The sequence below is a fragment of the Telmatherina bonti genome (assembly GCF_933228915.1).
Source record: "Telmatherina bonti genome assembly, chromosome: 8".
Classification (NCBI taxonomy): Eukaryota; Metazoa; Chordata; class Actinopteri; order Atheriniformes; family Telmatherinidae; genus Telmatherina; species Telmatherina bonti.
Genome location: NC_136626.1, coordinates 21,971,273 through 21,991,314, shown reverse-complemented (window position 1 = coordinate 21,991,314; position 20,042 = coordinate 21,971,273). Strand labels below are relative to the sequence as shown.

Genomic DNA, 20,042 nt, shown 5'->3' with positions numbered 1-20,042 from the left:
CAGCCACATAAAAGTTATCATTAAAAACAAATTTTACCAACTCAGAAATATTTTCAGAATTAAAAGTTTACTCTCCCAGAAAGACCAGGAAAAACTCACCCACGCATTCATTTCCAGTAGACTGGATTACTGTAATGGTCTTTTCACAGGACTTCCTAAAAAGAATATTAAACACTTGCAGCAGATCCAGAATGCTCCTGCTATAGTTTTAATAATAGGACTCAGAGATCTGAACACTCACAGCAGTTTTAAAATCTGTACATTGTCTTCCAGTCAGTCACATGACAGATTTTGAAACCCTATTGCTTTGTTACAATTCCTACAATGTTTTATGCTCAGAATACATCAGTGAAATGTTCAGAGAATATAAAACATGCAGAGCTCTTAGAAGCAAGCATTCAGGTCCGCTCGTCCAAACCAGAGTTCAGATTAAACATGTAAGACGAGCATTTAGCAGTTATGCTGAAAATCACTGGAACAAACTGCCAGTGGAGATTAAACTTTCACCAAATGCAGACGCTTTTAAATCAAGGTTAAAAACATTTCCTTTCTCATTCGCCAATCCATGAAATATACACGGTAACTTTTAACTGAACTGCTTTTAATTATTTTAATTTAATTGATCATATTGTTGTGTTTTTGTAAAGAACTAAGAATTGTCTTGTAGATGAAAGGTGCTATACAAATAAACTTACCTTACAATTTCTAATAATGGATGATTTCTGTAGTCAACATACAGTATTCTACATGTGTTGGGGGGCTACCTTCTTCAGAAACGAAAAATTGTAAGTTTGCAGGAGCAGTTCTATCTCTCATGGGATTATGTGACTTGGAGAGCTTTGCTTTAGGCTCCCCTTCTATAAACACAGAGGGCTTTGTTCTTGCTACTTTTTACTTTGAACAAAAGAATATCATGGTTAAACATATAAGAAGGTGAAAATGGTATGTGAGGAGGCATATAGAGAAAGCAAGAAAGGGATCCGTCCGGAGGAAAGACAGGAGTCAAACTTGGTAAAGAATTCACTTGCTGATGAAAGAGCAGTGTGGATACAAAAAAACCTCCGTTTGCCTCAGTGTTACTAGACTGGTAACTTAGCTTTTTGCCTGTTGTGCACACATACTAAAATGTGATGTACTTTTTCACATCTTGCTGCCAGCTTTTATTCAAAACAATGGCAGTAAGTGTGTGATGAGCTGCAGTATGTTGCAAATTATGTCTTTGCCTTATTTTGCTGTTTAGAAGCTAAATGCGCCTAGTTGAAGCTAATCAATTACAGACTAAAATTCACATATTTCCCTAAACATTTTGTGTAAGTTGGGCTAGCTTGTATGCAGTAAATGCATTTCCCACAATTCATGTGACAATCAAAGAAGTAGCAGAACAATTAGCAACTGGCCTGGTTTAGTTTTAATTTGCCGTTTAATAGCAAGCAGTACTACTGTAATGTTCCAAAAACTATATGCTAATGCTGATGTTTTCATAACAATAAGTTATTGACATGAGTTGTGCCAAAGTTATTGTTTCATTTTGAAACAAAAAATTATAAAGTTAAATTTTTGGGGTAGTTTTTGCTTTGTGTGTGTTTTTATTTTCTGTGTCAAAGATGGATGCATACAGGACAGTTACAGCTTTTAGGCCCCCTAGTAAACAAAACTTGCACAGTATCCTTTTAGTTTTGTTTAGTTATTGATATTTAGTTGCCAATATTGTGTAAAGCATTGTGTGCTTCTGTTTAGTATGAAAAGTTCTTCATAAATAAAATTATGATTGATTGATTCAAAACCTAATGTGTCCAGCAAACATGCAGTTTTCTGAATTTGCAAACCTTTCACTGATACAGTGGCAGTGGTCTCTAAACTTCCTGCTTGACAAGTGTAGCTGCCACCATCTTCAAGTTTGAGCTCCTTGATGTTGAGCTGCAGGAAGCAGTCCTCCTGCTTCATCTCATACTTCCTGCTGGCTCTCAGAGTTTGTTTGTTCTTCTTCCACAGCACAGACACGTCAGGTTTGGACACCTCACAACAAAGCGAGGCTGTACCCCCCTCTTCAGCCTTCACATTTTCCAAGTTCTTTCTAAAATATGGTGGGAGCTCTGCCAAAAATGATTTCATATTGTATTAAGGGAAATGTTAGATATCACTTAGTAATATGACAGTTTTTGGAGACTTTTTGACGAACTGCTATATTAGCTTCATATCAAAAAATACAGGTTAAATTATAGCAGGTTAAATAAAAATGGAACATAGTTCTAATGTCACTATGACACTAATCAAGCAAATATCCAAATGAGAAAATCTTTCATCACAGTAACTTGTCCAGTACACATGCAGTTTTCTAAACTCACAAACCTTTTACTGAGACAGTTGCAGTCGTCTCTGTGCTTCCTGCTTGACATGTGTAGCTGCCTCTGTCTTCAGGTTTGACCTCATTGATAAGGAGCTGTAGGAGACAGCCATCTTGCTTCATTTCATATTTTTTGCTTGCTCTAAGCGGAAGTCTGTTCTTCTTCCAAAGTACCGACACCCCAGGTTTAGACAGTTCACATTGCAAAGAGGCTGCAGCTCCCTCCTTAACCTCTATGCTTTGTAGTTCTTTCCTGAAGAAAGGAGGGAGTTCTGTGGAAAAGCAAAATAAACTGAGCAACAGATATATTACTGTTCTCTAATTGAGTTTATGAACTCTTTTGACATTCACATTTCGCCCCCTTTACAGACCTTTGACTGTTACTGTTGCAGTGGTTTCTGCACTTCCAGCCTGACAGGAGTAGATCCCACTATCCTCAAGCTTGAGCTCCTTGATGTAAAGTTGTAGGAAGCAGCCATCTTGCCTTATCTCATATTTCCTACTTGCTCTTAGTGGCAGCCTATCTTTCTTCCACTGAATCGGCACACCAAGTTTAGAGAGCTCACAGTAGAGGGAAGCTGAACCTCCTTCTTCAGCTTCCACACTCTGAAGTTCCTCCTGGAAGAATGGAGGAAGCTCTGGAAAAACAGGAGAAGCAAAAAAGTTCTCACTAAAGTCAAGATAAAATCATATCTACATAATGGTAATGAAAAAAGATATACCTGTTACAGTAAGTTTGACACTGGTCTGCACGTCTCCTGTATCACAGGAGTACATGCCTGTGTCCTGAGGATCCACATCATGGATGAGCAGCATGTTCACTTTTCCCTCCTTATGTATTTCATATTTATCACTATTTCGAAGGGGAACTTTGTTGCGTTTCCAGGTAACCATGGTTGTAAAGTCAGAGATAGTGCAGGACAAAGAAGCGGTCTCTCCTTCCATCATCACTGTGTCTTCTGGTTTTTCCTCAAATAAAACTTTAAAAGAATTTTTAAAATAAGTGTCATTTTGGGGGGCATAACTACAAATAAGCTCTTTTATTTTAGAGTACAAAAACAATAAAGGAATGTTTTTCCACTCGCCTTTAGGTTTAGGAACAACTAGCAGACAGGCAGATGCCCTCTCCTCCCCAACTACAAATGCTACCGTGCCCGTCTCCTCAGGTGTTGTCATGGTGAGGACAAGGCGGTGCTGGCGACCATGGCATGTCATGTGGTTCATCTCATTCTTCTGCAAAGGGCTGGAGCCAAGCCACCAGACGCCCTCGCTCACATCTGCATGGCTCAGTTCACACGTGAACACGGCATCCTCTCCTGCTGTCACTGTTATGTCCTGCAGCTCCCTAACAATCCGAACACGCTCTGTGGATAAAGAAGGAGCTAGATACGGTTGGCTTTTTAGCAAATGGAATATGGTGTATTTGTGAGAACATATTACAATATAATTATAATCCATTTATGAGAAAGCTCACTTCTGCATTTTTTGTCATAAATAAATTGCTGCAAAATATGAGAAAATATTTGGTGGGTTTCATTTGTAGTATCCACCCACCCCTCACAATCAGCTTTGCGGTTGTCTTTTTGCCTCTGGTGATACAGCAGTACTCTCCAGCGTCTTCAGGAAGCAGTTTCTTAATCTCCAGGGTATGCAGAGGGCCTTTTTTCTTGACAATGTAATGACCTCCCTCCTCCACCACAATGTTGTCTTTTTTCCATGTAACAGGAACGTTTGCACTGGAAACTTCGCAAGAAAGCAGCACAGATTTGCCCTCCATCACTGCTTGGCTCTCTAGTTCCTTCTCAAAGAAAACTGATGCAGCCGCTGGATGAAGACAAAAATGAGAAGTTCAACAAGTGTTTCACAAACCCTAGAAATTCTGGGATTAAATTAATCATTTTTATAGATGCAACAATACATAACATTCTTCATTTGAGGCATTAACAATTTGAATTCGATAAGTGCTGATTGTAAAGAACAGATTAATTGTATGTAAAAAGTTTTTTTTTCATAATCTCATTACTCCCACACAATGCAAACACAGTAAATAATGATCCCCAATCAAGAAGCTATATGGAATAAGCATTTACAAATGATGTGCATTTGACCTGAACCATCAGATTTGCTAGCATTATCAATAATCACAGAGGTGCACAGACAGTAGGCTTAAACATGATTTAAAACACTTTAAATGATGTACTTAAAAACAATATATTCTATTTCATTCACTAAAAATTTAAGCATCAAGTCTTTATGCAAACTCAAAATGGGATCATTTCTGGTACCTCGCACATTCACTTCAGCTGTTGTCTTCTGACCGCCAAAGACGCAGCTGTACTCTCCCACATCCTCTGGCTGGATGTTTCGAATGGTCATCTCCGCTATTTTACCCTTCAGTGTCATCTGGAATCTTCCTCCATGATAAACCTGGTCCTCCCCTTTCCACCACTGCACTGGCACCCCAGCCTTGGAGAGCTCACAGCGCAGGCACACATTACCTCCTTCAGGGGCCTCCTGGTTCTTCAGTCCCATTTTAAAAGAAAGGGGAATCGCTGTGGATGAAGTATTGGAAATCAAAGTTTGTACAAGAAAAAGAACGCACTGCACAAGACAAATAAATGTATATTGATGACAGCTCTGATACATTTTTCTACAATAATGCTCCTAAGCACTACTTCATTTAGGCTCAGTATGCTAAGTCAAAGAGTTTGCATGTTCTCCCCGTGTATGTGTGGGTTATCTCCGGGTATTCCAGCTTACTCCCATTGTCCAAAGACATGCATGTTGGGTTAATTGGCTACTCTAAATTTTTCCTAGGAGTGTGCGTGTGTAAGTGTGAATGGTTGTTTGTCTCTCCAATAGCTGATAGGCTCCATTCGGAAAATGAGTGAATGAGTGAATGAACGAACGAACGAATGAATTAATGAACAAATGCTAAGTTAGGAGCTAAGATTGCTTTTCCAAAAAATAGCATCATTGCGGAATTTTTGACAAATTTAGGAACTGATTTCCACATCAGCATCATTTTACGTTTGCCGTCTTCACTTACGTGTAATTGTCACATTGGCCGTGGTCTTGACATCGCCATAATTACAGCTGTAGAGCCCACTGTCTTCAGGTTGTGTGTTTTTGATGGTCAACTCCATGACGCCATTGCGATTTTTAATCTGGTACTTGAAATCATTCTTTAGCAGCGCTTTTCCTTTTTTCCACTCCACAGCAAGGCCAGGCTTAGACAGCTCGCAGTTCAAGGTCACACTGTTCTCCTCCTCCACTTGCTGGTTCCTTAGCTTTGACTTGAATGTCACTGGTGGAGCTGCAAGATGAAAGGTTTAGGGATATCATCTTGCATTTTGACTATTTTACTTTTTTGTAGTGCATAAAAAAAATATTTAAAAAAAAAAGTTTTTAAAATTCTTTCTATATCTCAACCTTTGACTGTGAGCTCAGCTGATGACTGGCTATCTTCAGTCTTGCAGGTGTATTTGCCAGCATCGCTTTCCTCGACATTGTTGATGATCAGTTTGGTGAGCTGTCCTTCCTGTTTCATCTCATATTTGTAACCAGGCTTTAATATGACTCTGCCTCTCCTCCAGTCCACAGAAGCTCCAGGTTTGGAGAGCTCACAGCAGAAAACTCCACTGTCTCCTTCCTTCACATCCAAATTCTCAACTCCTTGCTTAAACATTACAGGAAGTGCTGAGGAAAAATCATATGAAAAGAATTTATGGTATTTACCTAAAACAGTGTATAAATGTCATCTGTGTAGTGAAGAATACCTCTGACTCTGATGTTAGCTGATGTCACAACCAGTCCTGCAGAACAACTGTACTCGCCTGCATCAGCAAGAGTTAAATTTCTTATCAACATCTCGGCTACCCGGCCTTCTTGTTTGATGTGATATTTTTCTCCCTCCTTCAGGAGCTGTGCATCTCTCCTCCACTCCACTGGAACTCCTGGTTTGGAAAGCTCACAGCGTAATGTCACATGACCCTCCTCCACAGCTTCTTGGTTCTTCAGCTTCTGCTTGAAAGTCACTGGGATTGCTGAGGAATGATTGCAAGCAATGTTTTAAAAAAATAGTGATGAGGATTTTTTGATTTTTCTTTTTAAGGTTGAATCGTGTCTCACCAGTAATGATGACAGTCGCTGCAGTTTTTATGTCATCACAAACACAACTATATGTGCCACTGTCCTCAGGGAGACTCTTTCTGATGAGAAGCTCCAGTGTAGAGCCACTTTGTTTCATTTGGTACTTTTCTCCACTGGTAAGAACACTGTCTCCCTTCTTCCACTGCACTGGAAATCCTAGTTTGGACAACTCACAGGAGAGTGTCACTCCATTGCCCTCCTGCACCTGAATATTCTTCAGTTCCTGAAGAAATTTGATGGGGCGTTCTACAAAAAAAGGATGGATGGATAGATGGATAGATGGATAGATGGGCAGATCGATAGATCGATAGATAGATAGATAGATAGATAGATAGATAGATAGATAGATAGATAGATAGATAGATAGATAGATAGATAGATAGATAGATAGATAGATAGACCTTTGTCAGAGCAGGGTTAGGTTACCATTTCCTGGTATGCCGATTACACTGATCCACACACTACTTCCACTACGAACTTAGCTATATTAGCTCATACTTAGCTATTGCTATATTTAGTAATGTTTCAGACCCTTTAGTGAGTTTATTTAAAGACAAAATGAGTATCAACAAGTCTGGCGTCTTTTTCTGGAGGTGTCACGGACTCTTGATGAATAACAATAAAAGAACATGTAGTTTTCTCTTCTTCTTCGCAGCTGTGATGCCCTCTCTCCCCCCCTCTCTCCCGTTCTAAAGAACACACGTAGCTCGGTCCTCATGCAGCTCTGTCAGAGCAGGACTTGATCACCTCTGCTGCAAAATCAGAATGAAGTTGACGCTGGTTAATTCTTTCTGGTTTACTGTCAGATTTTAATGTCTATTATTGCAGAGTGTGGATGAAAACATTTATAAAGTTAAAATTACTGTAACACGTTGTAGACTCTTAACTAGAGAACAACTGGAGCTGCAGCCGTCAGTAAAAGTATTTAGTAAGTAATTATTTAATAAGTAAACTGCACTGTTTACATTCATGTTAGGGTTGTCCAATGCCATTTGAAATGCTATCATGTTTTTATGAATTGTAAATACATGGTCTGAAACTGCTGTGGTTCTCATTAGAAAATTACAATTAAAATTACATTAAAAATTCCAAATTTAAAAAAAAAATACATTACTAAGACAGCACTCACCATTCACCACAATCTTAGCTGTTGTCCTCTCTTCTCCGCATAAGCAAGTATAATCCCCAGCGTCATCCACAGTGAGGTCAGCAATCTTCATCTCCACCTGCAGCTCTTTTTTCCTCATTTGGTATTTGTCTCCATTCCTCAGAAGCTCTCCTCCTCTTCTCCACTCCACTGCGGGAGCAGGCTTGCTCAGCTCACAGCGCAGAACAACACTGTTTCCCTCAGTTACTTCCTGATTAACTAGTGGTAGCTTGAAACTCGGTGGTAAAGCTGTCAAGCATTGAGAACCAAATAGAAAGAGTTGTTTTAAGTAACAGGTTCATACGGTAAAGGATCTAACACCAAGATGACGGTGAACAGAGAATAAAGCTGGGGATGTTCCCAGGATCTGTGCCATGCTCCAAATGATTTTTACCTCATAGGTAACAGATGTACAGGTGGATGGGTGAATTACATAGGCGGATATTATTCCATTATAACAGATTATGTGATAATCCATTATAATTCAGATGATCGGTTAATTTTGTACGAAGTCAAATCAAAGACAGGAACTGTCTGATTCTGGCGTGACTATGTGACAAGTAATCTGACATACATTAAAGATCTAAAACAACTACACATACAACTACACAACAACTACACTGTTGCTACAGTTTAGTTGAGGGAAACTTGTGGGAAGTTTCTGCTTGAATGACCAGGACTTCAGAAGTAATGTACAGCACACAGTACTGTGACATCACGCCATGAATGGGACCACAAAGTGGGAGTTTTACAATGCTACATAATGGAGCTCACACAGTGACACTGGGCCTATTGAGGTTGCATTTTGAAGCTGACCTCTTTGACGTCTGCGCTCAGGAGACTCTGTTGAATACATGTTACATTTTACAACAAGAGAAAATCTATTTCATCACATTTTTTATGATTAATTAAAGTGTGTGTGTGTTTGTGTGTAATAAATAGTAGATGATTATGAGTACTTTTCTTTCACCTTGGACTATGAGCTCAGCTGATGACTGGCTGTCTTTAGTCTTGCAGATGTAATTTCCAGCATCATTCTCCTCCACGTCATTGATGATCAGTTTAGTGACACGGCCCTCCTGCTTCATTTCAAATTTTTCTCCAGGCTTCAAGGTGACTCTGCCTTTCCTCCAGTTCACAGGAGCTCCAGGTTTGGACAGCTCACAGGAGAAAACTCCACTGTCTCCTTCCTTTACCACCAGACGCTGGAGCCCCCGTTTGAAGGTGATAGGGAGAGCTGTTGGGAAGTATATTAGAAAAAAGTTATTTGATGACTGTTTTCATGTGCACTTTCACCCAAATTTTTAAAAAAGAAATTAATAAATAAAAAAACAGAGAAAAAATCATTGACATCTTTCAAAATATGTGTTGATAAACAAATGCTAAATAATATATAAGATCATAAACTATAAAAGCACTTGGAACGCACAGACCTCTGCCAAGTACCTCATTTCCACCTTTACTGTGAACAATCTTTTTTAAAAATAGGTAGACGGAGACACGCATGCATATAAGATAAACTAAGAGTTCAAAAAACAGAAAAAGAAAGCTTCTTTCAGGAGACATTAAACAATGTTGATTGAAACCAGTGTGCAAGATTACCTCACCAGATAAACAGATACAATTAGGCATTTGTCACTCATATTTAAAGAGACAAATAATGAGATACATACATTTACATTGCTATAGGATTTAGTTTCATAATGTTGGAAAACTTGTGAATTCTATGAATTACATGCATAACCATTTTCACAGCTGTTCCTCATAATAAAGGTCATTTAGGCTCAGATGCAGCTGCATCCATGGAAATCTTTTCTAAGCATCTCTGCACACACCCAGTGTTTTAACCAATCTGTCTCCTTCCACGTCATTGCCATAAATCTTTCAGCTGTCAAACATCCAATTGTTAGAAGTTGTTTATAAACTTTAGACAAAACTCCTTCAACACTGCAGTTCAGAATACATATAGCTGGATTGCAATAGTAAGTACAGCCAACATTTTATTCAAGGATTGTATTAGTTATATGTTTTGCATAATCATACCATAAGATAAGATAGTTGTCGTCTTGCCTGACCAAAAAATATGTGCACCTTCCCTTTTGTAAATAAAATGAAAACATATGTTTCTGCTCCTGCTGTCCCTTTTAACACATTAAAAATCTATGATTTGACATTTGATTTAAGACATTTTTTATTACAAATATTTAAACAAGTGTCCAAATGTCATCGTTAATCTTTAAACTTACGTTTCACTCGGACTTCAGCCGTGGTTTTCTCATCTCCTGTGATGCAGCAGTACTTTCCTGCATCTTCTGGTTGTAGATTGAAAATGGTCATCAAAGCTTTCTTCCCTTCGACCTTTATTTGGTACTTTCCCTGAGATATCTCATCAGACAGCATCTGACCCTCTTTCTGCCACTGGACTGAGACTCCCTTCTTAGACAACTCACAGTGTAACGTCACACTGTTCCCTTCTTCAGCTTCCTGGCTCTTTAGATTCACTTTAAACGTGGCAGGAATCGCTGTTGAAACAAGCACAGGGTTTATTACTACAACAATGTAAGCCAAGGACCATCAAAGACATTATTTTAAATTGTGGCTTATAGAAATCACAAAATTAAATACAACAGCGCAGCCTTTTGTTACAACAAACATACCAATTACTTTTACAGTGGCTTTTGTTTTCTGTTCTCTACACACACAGGTGTAGACACCACTGTCTTCTGGTGCAGCATCTCTGATGGTCAACTCCAGGACTGAGTCCCTCTGTTTTATCTGGTACTTCTCTCCATTTTCCAGCAGCTCTCCCCCAAGCCTCCACTCCACTGGAACACAAGCCTTAGAAATCTCACATTGCAGTGTAAAGTTGAGTCCTTCCTCAACTTGGAGGTTTTTCAGTTTTTGCTTGAAGGTGACAGGAAGGGCTTAAAAAGAAAAATAAACCAAGTTAACTCATCTAAACTGAACAATAGAAATAAAGCTTGAAAACGATAATACATTAAAAAGCACGATTGTCTCTTTTTATGGACTGTTTTGCTGCTTCACACAATTTATTCCATATTGTGATTCTGTTTTTGTAGTATACATTTTTTTTTTTTTACCGTAGTGATTTCTTTTCCTGTCAGATAAAAGTGAGATAAATGGAAAAACAATTCAGAAACACTGATTAAACAATAGTACCATTCACAGTTAGAGTGGCAGTGGTCTCTATGTCTCCACAGATGCATGTGTAGATATTGCTGTCTTCGTGGGTCACATCAAAGATCTTCAGTTCAACAAGCATGTCTCTCTGCCGCATGTGATATTTCTCTCCATTCCTGATGAGTTCAGCCCCCCCTTTCCTCCATTCAACGGTATGACCAGGTTTGGACAGCTCACAGCGTAATGTTGCAGAATTGCCCTCCTCAATCAGCACGTTCCTCAACTTGTGCTTGAAAGTGACTGGTAGAGCTGAGAAACCATGTATGACCACACAGTACATAAACATTCATGGTTGATTACTGACTCTGTGTTGATGACAAAGCTGTTGGGTGATAGGTTCCTACCAGTGATCCTAACTGTAGCAGATGTCATCTGATCAGCACACACGCAGCTGTAGACCCCACTGTCTTCAGGCACAGGCTTCCATATCAGGAGCTCCAAGGTGGTCTCTCTTTTCCTTATCTGGTACTTGACCCCATTCCTCAGCAACTCATTCTCTTTCCTCCATTCTACTGGTATTCCTGGTTTGGATATTTCACAATGCAATATGACACTGCTGCCTTCCTCAGCCTGCATGTTCTTCAGATGCTGAATGAATGTAATGGGAATAACTGTAACAATAAGGAGATTATATTTTAAGATAGACACAAACAGAGCTCAGCTGAATAAACAAAAGCAAAAGGTGTTTTTCTTGATGTTGTTGTTTACATTTTTTAAAAAAATCACTTGATTTGCTTTGGTTTGTTCATCATTGTTGTTTTTATTGTATTGTTGTTTTGTTGTATTGTCTTCTCTTCTTTTTGTTATTGTGAATATCTTTGCATGGCTTCAAGTATATGTAAAAAAAAATCTGCACTGTTTGTTCATGGAGAAACTGATGGAAATAAAAATAAAAAAATCTCAAGTTCCAAATGGTTTTTTGTTTTTTTTTAAGTGCAAAAAGACACAATAACTTACTGTGAACTTTGAGGGCCGCTGTAGTATGGTGTTCTCTGCACTGACATGTATACTGTCCTGAGTCTTCAGCTGTCAGGGCTTTGATAGTGAGAGAGATGATCGTCCTTCGTTGTTTCATCACATACTTGTCTCCAGGTCTTATGTTTTCAAAGCCTTTCCTCCAGTGGAACTGGACCCCAGGCAGAGAGTACTCACAGGTTAAGGTGACAGCTTCTCCTTCTTTGGCCTCTACAGAACTCAGAGACTGGGTGAACTCTGCTGGGATGGCTGAACAGGAAAGATTTTGTAATGAACATTTATTCCATAGGTTGCAGTTTGTAACAGAAATGAATTAAGTTAGATTTCTAATCATCTCCTGACCCTAAATTGGAATAAGCAGTATAGAAAATGAATGGATGGGTTTTTCTATTTCTACCTTTGACTGTGACAACAGCCCTCGTTGTAACAGATCCAGCACTACACTCATACACTCCAGCATCATTGTTGCAGACTTCCCGAATAGTCAGTCGAGTTTCACAGCCAGAGCGACTAGCAAAGTATCGAGAGGAGTTCCACATCAGGCAGCCGTCTTTATACCAAAGAATGTGGCATGGCTTGGAAGTCATGCAGGACAACACCAAGCCTCCTCCTTCAATGGCTTCACAATCCTCCAGTGCCTTGATAATGGTGGGACGCCTTTCTGGTATCAAGACAATAGTGAGTGTGATCAACGCCAAATGAAATGTGACAGAAGATATTGATGAGGGAGGAGAAAAGCTCACCTCTAACCAGCAGCGAAGCATAGGATCTTTTGTCCCCTGCTGCAAATGAAATAGTGCCAGTGTCTTTACGAGCAAGTTGTCTAAATGTGAGGGTGTGGTAGGCTCCTTGTACCATTTTGATCTCATTCAACTCATTAGTATAAAGCAGAGTCTCATCCAAATACCACTTCACCCCCGTGTAGTCACTGGGACAAATCTGACATCTGAATGTGACTGTGTCACCTTCGAGACACTCTGCATCCTCTAATTCATCCAGGATTAACACTTTCTGACCTGAGACAGAAAAGTAAAAAAAAAAAAAAAACCATCAAATTTCATGGCCACTTAAAGCTTATTTATCACACTTAATAGTTGGCTAGATATTAAACTCTGAAAAAATTATGATTGAAATTCTACATTATTTAAGACATAGCATATTTTGGTTATTTAGTAATAACAATTTTCAGTTTTACAACATTCTAATTTTTTCTGCTGAGTGGTAATTCTTCATTTAATTTTCTAATAATAACTTAATGTGAGTCAATTTGGGTCTGATCCAGCATTTAAACTTAGGTCAAATTAAATTTAAATGTACATAGATGAACCACAGTGATGCAAAGAGTCAAACTTGTGACCTCACCCTGCACAGTCAGCTGTGCCCGACTCTGCATGGTGCCAACATCACAGGTGTAAATATCTGTGTCCGATTTCTCCAGACAGTTGATGGTTAGGGAGAGCACCACTCCCTTTTGCCTGATGACATATTTCCTGCCTGACCTAAGCTCCACCATGCCCTTCAGCCAGGTCACACGCTTGGCTGGCCGCCTGGTCTCACACTCCAAGGTCACCTTACCCTTTTCCTCTGCTCGAGTGTCACTGAGCTCCTTTGCAAATGTGTGCTGAAGCTCTGAAAAAAAAAGGCAAGTTCAGTAAAAGTTCAAATTCTACATTGCTTTATATAGAGCGGTCAAAGAAATTTAAGGGCTGATTAGTAGACACTATGGTTTTATTAATATTTGTCATAGAAAATTTAGGATATAGAGAGCTTGTGTTGAGTACTGGTTTCCTATGAGGAGCTGCTGCTCCTCTTTATTCACCTCACACATAAACAATGTTGTCTCTGCCAGTTTAATTCATGTGGATGAGATGGTGTTTGTGAAATGGAATCCTCCCTTTTTTGGCCATTTAGCAATCGTCATTTTCTGATGTCTTGTAGCAAACATATGCTTGTGCTGTTACCATATAAGATAAATCAAGGTTCTTTTTAGCTTTTTCTCTCTTTAGATTGTTGTATGATAACTGTGTCCAACCGTTATCATCTTCTTATTCTGTATGTAGGTACAATAGGCTAAATAAGGATACCAAATATTGTATATATCTGTCCTCCTATACATTCTTTTTTATTGCTAATAAAAACCTAATTTGCACTGTATGTTATTTGTGTGTGAGGGTCGATGCTAAATCTGTCTTATTATCCCCTGAGACATAACAGAGCTGAACAATTACATCAAGACTTTCAAACACCGTACGCCAATTCACAAGGGATTATTTTTCATAAAGCAACAACAGCTGTTTGTCTAAATTTCTGATTTCTGGTGCTAAGCTGCAAGAGACAAACATTGTCTCTTTCATACAAGTTACATTCCTATTCAGAGTTGAAGTTCAAACAAAGAATTAAATAAAAATGAAATGAGCTACCTCTGATCTCCAGTTTGGCACGGGAGGCAACGCCATCTGCCTCACAGCAGTACTCCCCAGAGTCTCTAATGGTGCTGTTCTTGATCACCAGTCGTGCCAGGTTCTTCTCCACACTCATTTCATACTTGGGGCTCTGTCTAATAAGATGTCCATTTTTCAGCCAACGGATGGTGGCTTCAGGTTTAGTGATTTCACAGCTCAGCTCTGCATCCTCTCCAGGCACGGCCTTGACGTTCAGCATGTCCCTAAAGATGTGAACTGGCTTCTCTAGTAAAGGAAAACACTTGTCAAATTACTTACTGTGTTTATACAAACTGATTATTTCAAACTGATTTCCATTGTTGAAGAAACAAAACTCCTGACCTTGGACAAATAGCATGGTCCTACATGTGAGGTCTTTAACTGCGAAGACCACATCTCCAGAGTCAGTAAGTAAAGCATCTCTAATGGTCATCTTATATTTGCAGCCATTGTTGATAATCTGAATGCGGCTGTTGGTAACCACCACCTGGCCATTGATTGTCCAGGTAGGCTCATCATCAATAATATGAGAGAGATGACACTCAAAAGTACAGCTTTCACCCTCCAGGACAGAAGTTGTCTTTATTCGCTGGGCAATTGTAACATGGAGATCTGAGAATAAATGTAGTAGTAAAACAGCTGTATTACATGTATCTGAGCATTCTGAAAGCATTTCAAAAGAGCTGCACAAATCTGACCTGCCTTATGTTTTATAACTCACCATGGACTGTCACTTTAGCTTTAGACTGGCTGGTGCCCAAATCACAAGTGTACTGTCCGGCATCTTCTTTACTCAGTGAATGGATGATCAGTGCCATGGACCTTCCAAACTGCAGAAGCTCATGTCTATCATCAGCTGTCAGGACCATACCATCTTTCTTCCAAACAGGTGCTACTGAATCTTTGGAAATTTCACATTGCAGACAAACTTCTCCTTGTTCCTCTCCAGCTGCATCCTCCAAAGACCTGAGGAACACTACTGGGTGCTCTGGAGCCAACAAAATGTGAAAGATATATCATGTTAAAGAAATAAATATGTAAAAATCTAGATCAGAAAAGAAATCTTCATCTATCGTTAATCTTCATCCTGAAAGTGAGTTACTTCAGTAACTTACCCTTGACCTTTAAGGTGGATGTTTCTGTAAGGAGACCTGCTTTGAAGGTAAGCTTGCTCTCCTGTGGCCGAAGCTTCTTCATCATGAGGCTGTGCATTGTGCCCATGTGCTGGATCCTGTTGATGGCGTTGGAATAGAGGCGGACATTGTTGAGGAACCATTCTACATTTGCAACCACATAGTTGAGCTCACATGAGAAGGTGGCGATGCCATCCTCTTCAATGTCCACAGGCTCAAGGTGTTTGACCATCTTCAATGTTTTCACTGTGATACAGACACACAGTTGAGTGTAGAAAAATAAACCATGCAACACAGTCAATGGCGTTTGTATCATATCATTTTTAACGTACCTTCTACTTTTACCTGGCCTGTGCTCTGGGAACCTCCAGCCATGCAGCGATATTGCCCTGCATCCATCCCTATCAAGCCATGAATTGTCAGTTCAGCTCGCCTCCCTTCTCTCCTCATAGTGTACTTATTTGAGGCTTTAAGAGGTGTGCGGCCTTTAAACCACCGGACAACCCTGGGTGAGGGAGCAAACCTACAGCTCAGAGTCACAGAGCTGTTCTCCTTTGCTTCTACATCATCCAAGTGACTGACAACCTGAAGGGGTCGCTCTGTGGAGGGGAAATATAGTAGACACTGATTTACTTTACAAATTGCGTCTGGGTTTGGTTTTCATTTATAACATAAAGATGACAAACAACAAGAAAGAGTGGTTCATTTTGTGTTTCATGTAAGTAAAAAAAGACAGAACAGAGACCACTTTTAAATATTTACTGAGTCACTAATTTGACTCATTTTTCACTTTAAAAAGCTAAATCAAACAAATTCGCGAGTTTTAAAGTTTTACTCTTGGGAAAGGACAGGAATACATACCATTCACAGTGAGTTGAGCAGTGGAACGACTCTTCCCTGCCACAAAGACCACCGGCCCTGACATGGAGCTGTCTGTTGCTGTAAAACAGAGGCTGTGGAGGGTGCCCTCCCTCTCAATGTTCACTGCTGCACAAGGCTCTAGGACCTCATCTTTCAGGGTCCATCTTGGAGGCCTCCCTGACTTCAGGCTGGTTTCTACCTGAAACAGTGCTGGCTCTGGCTCCATCACCTCCACTGATTTCATGCCACATGTTATCCTGATAGCCTGCTCTGCATGCAAAACAATAATACAGATGATCAAAATTGCACAGTAATTCCGATTCTGTTTGCACTGTAGAAACATGTGAATATGAACTACTTTCTCCCCATTAAGGGTGTTCTCATAATCTTACATAATACAGCTGCTTTGTGAAAAATAGAAAGAACGCAATTGATGCTTTTACTGACAGGAAGTATCTCACCCTCCACCAAAAGCTGACACGATGTTTTGTCATCTCCTGCATCACATGTGTAAGTATCTTCATCTGAGGAGCAGACATCTTCAATGGTCAGCTGCCTGTAGACATCTTGGCTGACTAGTTGGTATTTCTTACTGGGCACAAGCTCCATGCTGTTCTTGTACCACTTAACTTGAGCATTGGGTCGTGACACCTGGCACTCCAGCAGACCTCTGTGGTGATACATGGCAATCTTGACCCTTAGATGACGAACTATTTGAACTGGGAGCTCTAGAGTTGGAACAAATGCTTTTGAGAAACTAAAAACATTAAAATGTTAACTTCTTCTTTGTTTTAAGGTTAAATATTTAAAATGCCTGACTTTCAAAAGGAAATACACCCTAATGCATTTATTCTTTTCAGGTATGAGGGTTGAGTGTGGTGGTTCACCTTTTACACTGAGAGATGCATAAGATGAGACTCGCTCTGCAGTGAATCGGATTTCTCCTGCATGTTCAGGTCTGACTGACTTGAAGGACAACGTGTGAATTTTACCTGAAATTAAATTCATTCAAATACTTTGTATGTTGAAGTATCCACTAAAATCCAGTTGAAGTTAAACAGCAGAGTGTCCGGTAGACTAGGCAACCCCTGAGTGATTATCTCACCCTGATGTCTGATCTTAATACTGTCTCCGGGTCGGATCCGGCAGTCATCACGGTACCACCGACCATCCACATCCACCTGGTTGACCTCACATATGAAGGTCACAGGCTGACGTTCTGTCGTATCAACATCCTCCAGTTCCTTCACAATATGGATGTCCCTAGCTGGCAGAATATATTCAAACCATGTCTAAGCTTATTGAACTTATAACATGGTTGTCACAGCAGTCACAGAAACACATTTACATTTGGCTTGTGTTACATATGTGACCATGGAGCAATCTTAGTGTACAATATCGCCTTACCTCTGACACTGAGTCTGCCTGAGGTCTGAACACCGTTGGCCTGAAAAGAGAACAAACCGGCATCTCCCAAAGTCACCCGGTTAAGCATGAGGGAGTGTTTCTTCCCATATGTATTGATGCGGCAATTAGGTTTAGATTTAACTTGCATCCCATCCCTGGTCCACATGCCTTCTATGTAAGCCAGGTTGAGAATCACTTCAAAACAACAGCTTTCACATTCAGACACCTCCACATCCTCCAGGCCCTTCACCACTTGCAGGCGGTTCACTGGTGAACACACAATATTAAAGACATGGGAGCCTTTGATTCACTGAAAGAATTACACCAAAAGTTGTTCTTGACAAGAAAACTTACTTGCAGCTGCTACAATTCCTCCAGGTTTATTGTCTCCCATGTCTCCTGCTTGTCTCACTGGGACATAGGGAAATATCTACCTTCTATTACAAGACATGGGCTGCAGCCACAAAGAATAAACATGGATGTAAATCAAGTGATGTTCATGGCTTAAACAATTTGCAGTGATCATGAGACTTTTTTTGCCATCAGTTCATTCAGCTTGTTCTCACAATTCACAGTACAATCCTGATTTAACAATGTTGTAAATAATCTCCTGCAGAGCTCTAAATAATCACAAAGCCCATCTCATGTGCTAAGATACATTTTCTTATGACTAATAATGACAAACTACAACTTCCAAAATGGCAAAACTGGATTGTCAAAATGCACACACAAAGTATCACTCTCTCATATGGTTGTTGTTCCTGTTGGAGCATGTCAGTCCTCCTTAGCAATGGAGAGAGCAGAATAATCTGTCACCTCACTCAGCTGAGCTCAACACCACCAATTTAGATTCAGCTGTGATGCCGCCTCCATTTGGCTGCTTGCACTGATCACAGAAAGAGGGGGAGGTTTGAAAAACAAATATAAAGCCAAATGAGACCTACCATTTGCTGAACTGATTGTTGATGTTTGAGAAATACTTAAGAGACTGACTCCTCCCACTATACTTATAACAGAACCGATCTCATTCCCTACTGGCTTATATGACATTTCATGATACGTCATATGATCCCACCATTACAAGCAACTATCTGGATTATCTGTAAAGTCCTGATAAATTATGGTAAGTTATGGTAAATACATTTAAATGTGCGTTAAGAGCATGTGATGTCAATAAATGAACAGAAAAGTTTTTTAAATTGGGCTCAAAAAAGAGAAAAATATCAGTAGCAACTGTTGGGGTTGTTTTCATTTCTCCTATCTTTCAAATTGTATCTCAATAAAGACATGTGAAATATGATTTAACTTTGTAACACTGTCATTGTTTATTAATAAGCTGCTCTTCAAAAAGCACACAAACACGGTACAGAATTACTGTAAAAATATCAGCTCCCTTGCAGGAATTCACCTACCTTTGACTCAGACAGGTGTTTTCTACATTAAATATATCCTTGCATACCCTCTTGCTGTTGCAGTCTCAAAAAACACCTTCATCCGAAAAAAGCTGGTTAAAACAGGTTTTGAAGTGTCTCCTAGAAAGCGTTTAAGATTTACAGCAAATGCTTTTCCAACACAGAGCATGTCCAGGTTTGGTTGCTACATCCCCAAAGTTGACAGCGTACAGGGCTTTCTCTTTTTTTCCTTGCTATGATGTAGCATGGTGCTGAACAGCTGACATATCTCTCCCCACATACTTACCGCCAAAATAGCATTCTGTCAGTATGAGGGCAAAGATAGCTTTGGCTTTGATAGTGAGAGGCAACTTGTGTTCTGCATCAATGGAACCATCAAAAAACAATCCAAATGTTCGCAACAGGCTACATGTGTTTGATGGTTTTTCAGAAGGCATGATTAATGATTAATAACATTTCCATGAGAATATCTTCATATGTAAGCTTCGTGAGGTATAAGAACATTATGCGGTGATTGCTGCAACCCTTACAGTCACAAAAAAAGACATAAATGACAGCAGCCTCAACACATTCTAGAGCTGATTTAGTTTAATCACGTGCTTTGTGATTACACTTTACTGAGTGTACTGACCAAAATATTTCAGTGGCCTAAACCTCTGGCTCGGGTTAGAGACATCAAAGTCCTTGGATCTTCACGGGGAGTTTCCACCACAGTCATAGTTGAAAGATCATAAAAGATTAAGAGATATAAATCTCCAGTTTCACAGGCTCATCGTTGGTGAGTCCAGACATTAAAATGCTTACAAATGGGCCTCACCTACACATATATATATTCAGAAGAAAACACTGTCTGTCACAAGTCCAGTCTGTTGCACCAGATCTAAATTAGATTATCATATAAATGGAAAATTGCAATTGTTGTCCATGAACCCAAGTGTTCTGTTCTCTGCAAGATGAGAAAGGACAAGA

The 20,042-nt window shown here is 39.7% G+C and overlaps 1 protein-coding gene across 1 annotated transcript in view; it reads right to left on the bottom strand.

Moving 5' to 3' along the window:
- obscna (obscurin, cytoskeletal calmodulin and titin-interacting RhoGEF a) overlaps window positions 1-19,274 on the bottom strand; it is a 40,296-nt gene extending 21,022 nt beyond the window's left edge. Inside the window, exons 1-33 of the mRNA XM_079245105.1 lie at window positions 19,074-19,274; window positions 18,016-18,115; window positions 17,662-17,928; window positions 17,360-17,521; window positions 17,142-17,246; window positions 16,716-16,982; window positions 16,255-16,524; window positions 15,726-15,992; window positions 15,376-15,639; window positions 14,982-15,248; window positions 14,603-14,872; window positions 14,240-14,506; window positions 13,182-13,448; window positions 12,563-12,835; window positions 12,217-12,480; window positions 11,802-12,068; window positions 11,189-11,455; window positions 10,824-11,093; window positions 10,301-10,567; window positions 9,890-10,165; window positions 8,614-8,880; window positions 7,626-7,892; window positions 6,476-6,742; window positions 6,124-6,390; window positions 5,777-6,043; window positions 5,394-5,660; window positions 4,630-4,896; window positions 3,899-4,168; window positions 3,430-3,708; window positions 3,067-3,324; window positions 2,716-2,982; window positions 2,350-2,616; window positions 1,827-2,093 (exon numbers count right to left, since the gene is read on the bottom strand). Of these exons, the coding sequence (XP_079101231.1) occupies window positions 1,827-2,093; window positions 2,350-2,616; window positions 2,716-2,982; window positions 3,067-3,324; window positions 3,430-3,708; window positions 3,899-4,168; window positions 4,630-4,896; window positions 5,394-5,660; window positions 5,777-6,043; window positions 6,124-6,390; window positions 6,476-6,742; window positions 7,626-7,892; window positions 8,614-8,880; window positions 9,890-10,165; window positions 10,301-10,567; window positions 10,824-11,093; window positions 11,189-11,455; window positions 11,802-12,068; window positions 12,217-12,480; window positions 12,563-12,835; window positions 13,182-13,448; window positions 14,240-14,506; window positions 14,603-14,872; window positions 14,982-15,248; window positions 15,376-15,639; window positions 15,726-15,992; window positions 16,255-16,524; window positions 16,716-16,982; window positions 17,142-17,246; window positions 17,360-17,521; window positions 17,662-17,928; window positions 18,016-18,055 (8,074 nt within the window). The 5' untranslated portion in view covers window positions 18,056-18,115; window positions 19,074-19,274. The remainder of the gene's footprint in view (window positions 1-1,826; window positions 2,094-2,349; window positions 2,617-2,715; window positions 2,983-3,066; window positions 3,325-3,429; window positions 3,709-3,898; window positions 4,169-4,629; window positions 4,897-5,393; window positions 5,661-5,776; window positions 6,044-6,123; window positions 6,391-6,475; window positions 6,743-7,625; window positions 7,893-8,613; window positions 8,881-9,889; window positions 10,166-10,300; window positions 10,568-10,823; window positions 11,094-11,188; window positions 11,456-11,801; window positions 12,069-12,216; window positions 12,481-12,562; window positions 12,836-13,181; window positions 13,449-14,239; window positions 14,507-14,602; window positions 14,873-14,981; window positions 15,249-15,375; window positions 15,640-15,725; window positions 15,993-16,254; window positions 16,525-16,715; window positions 16,983-17,141; window positions 17,247-17,359; window positions 17,522-17,661; window positions 17,929-18,015; window positions 18,116-19,073) is intronic.
- Window positions 19,275-20,042: the final 768 nt, after the last annotated feature.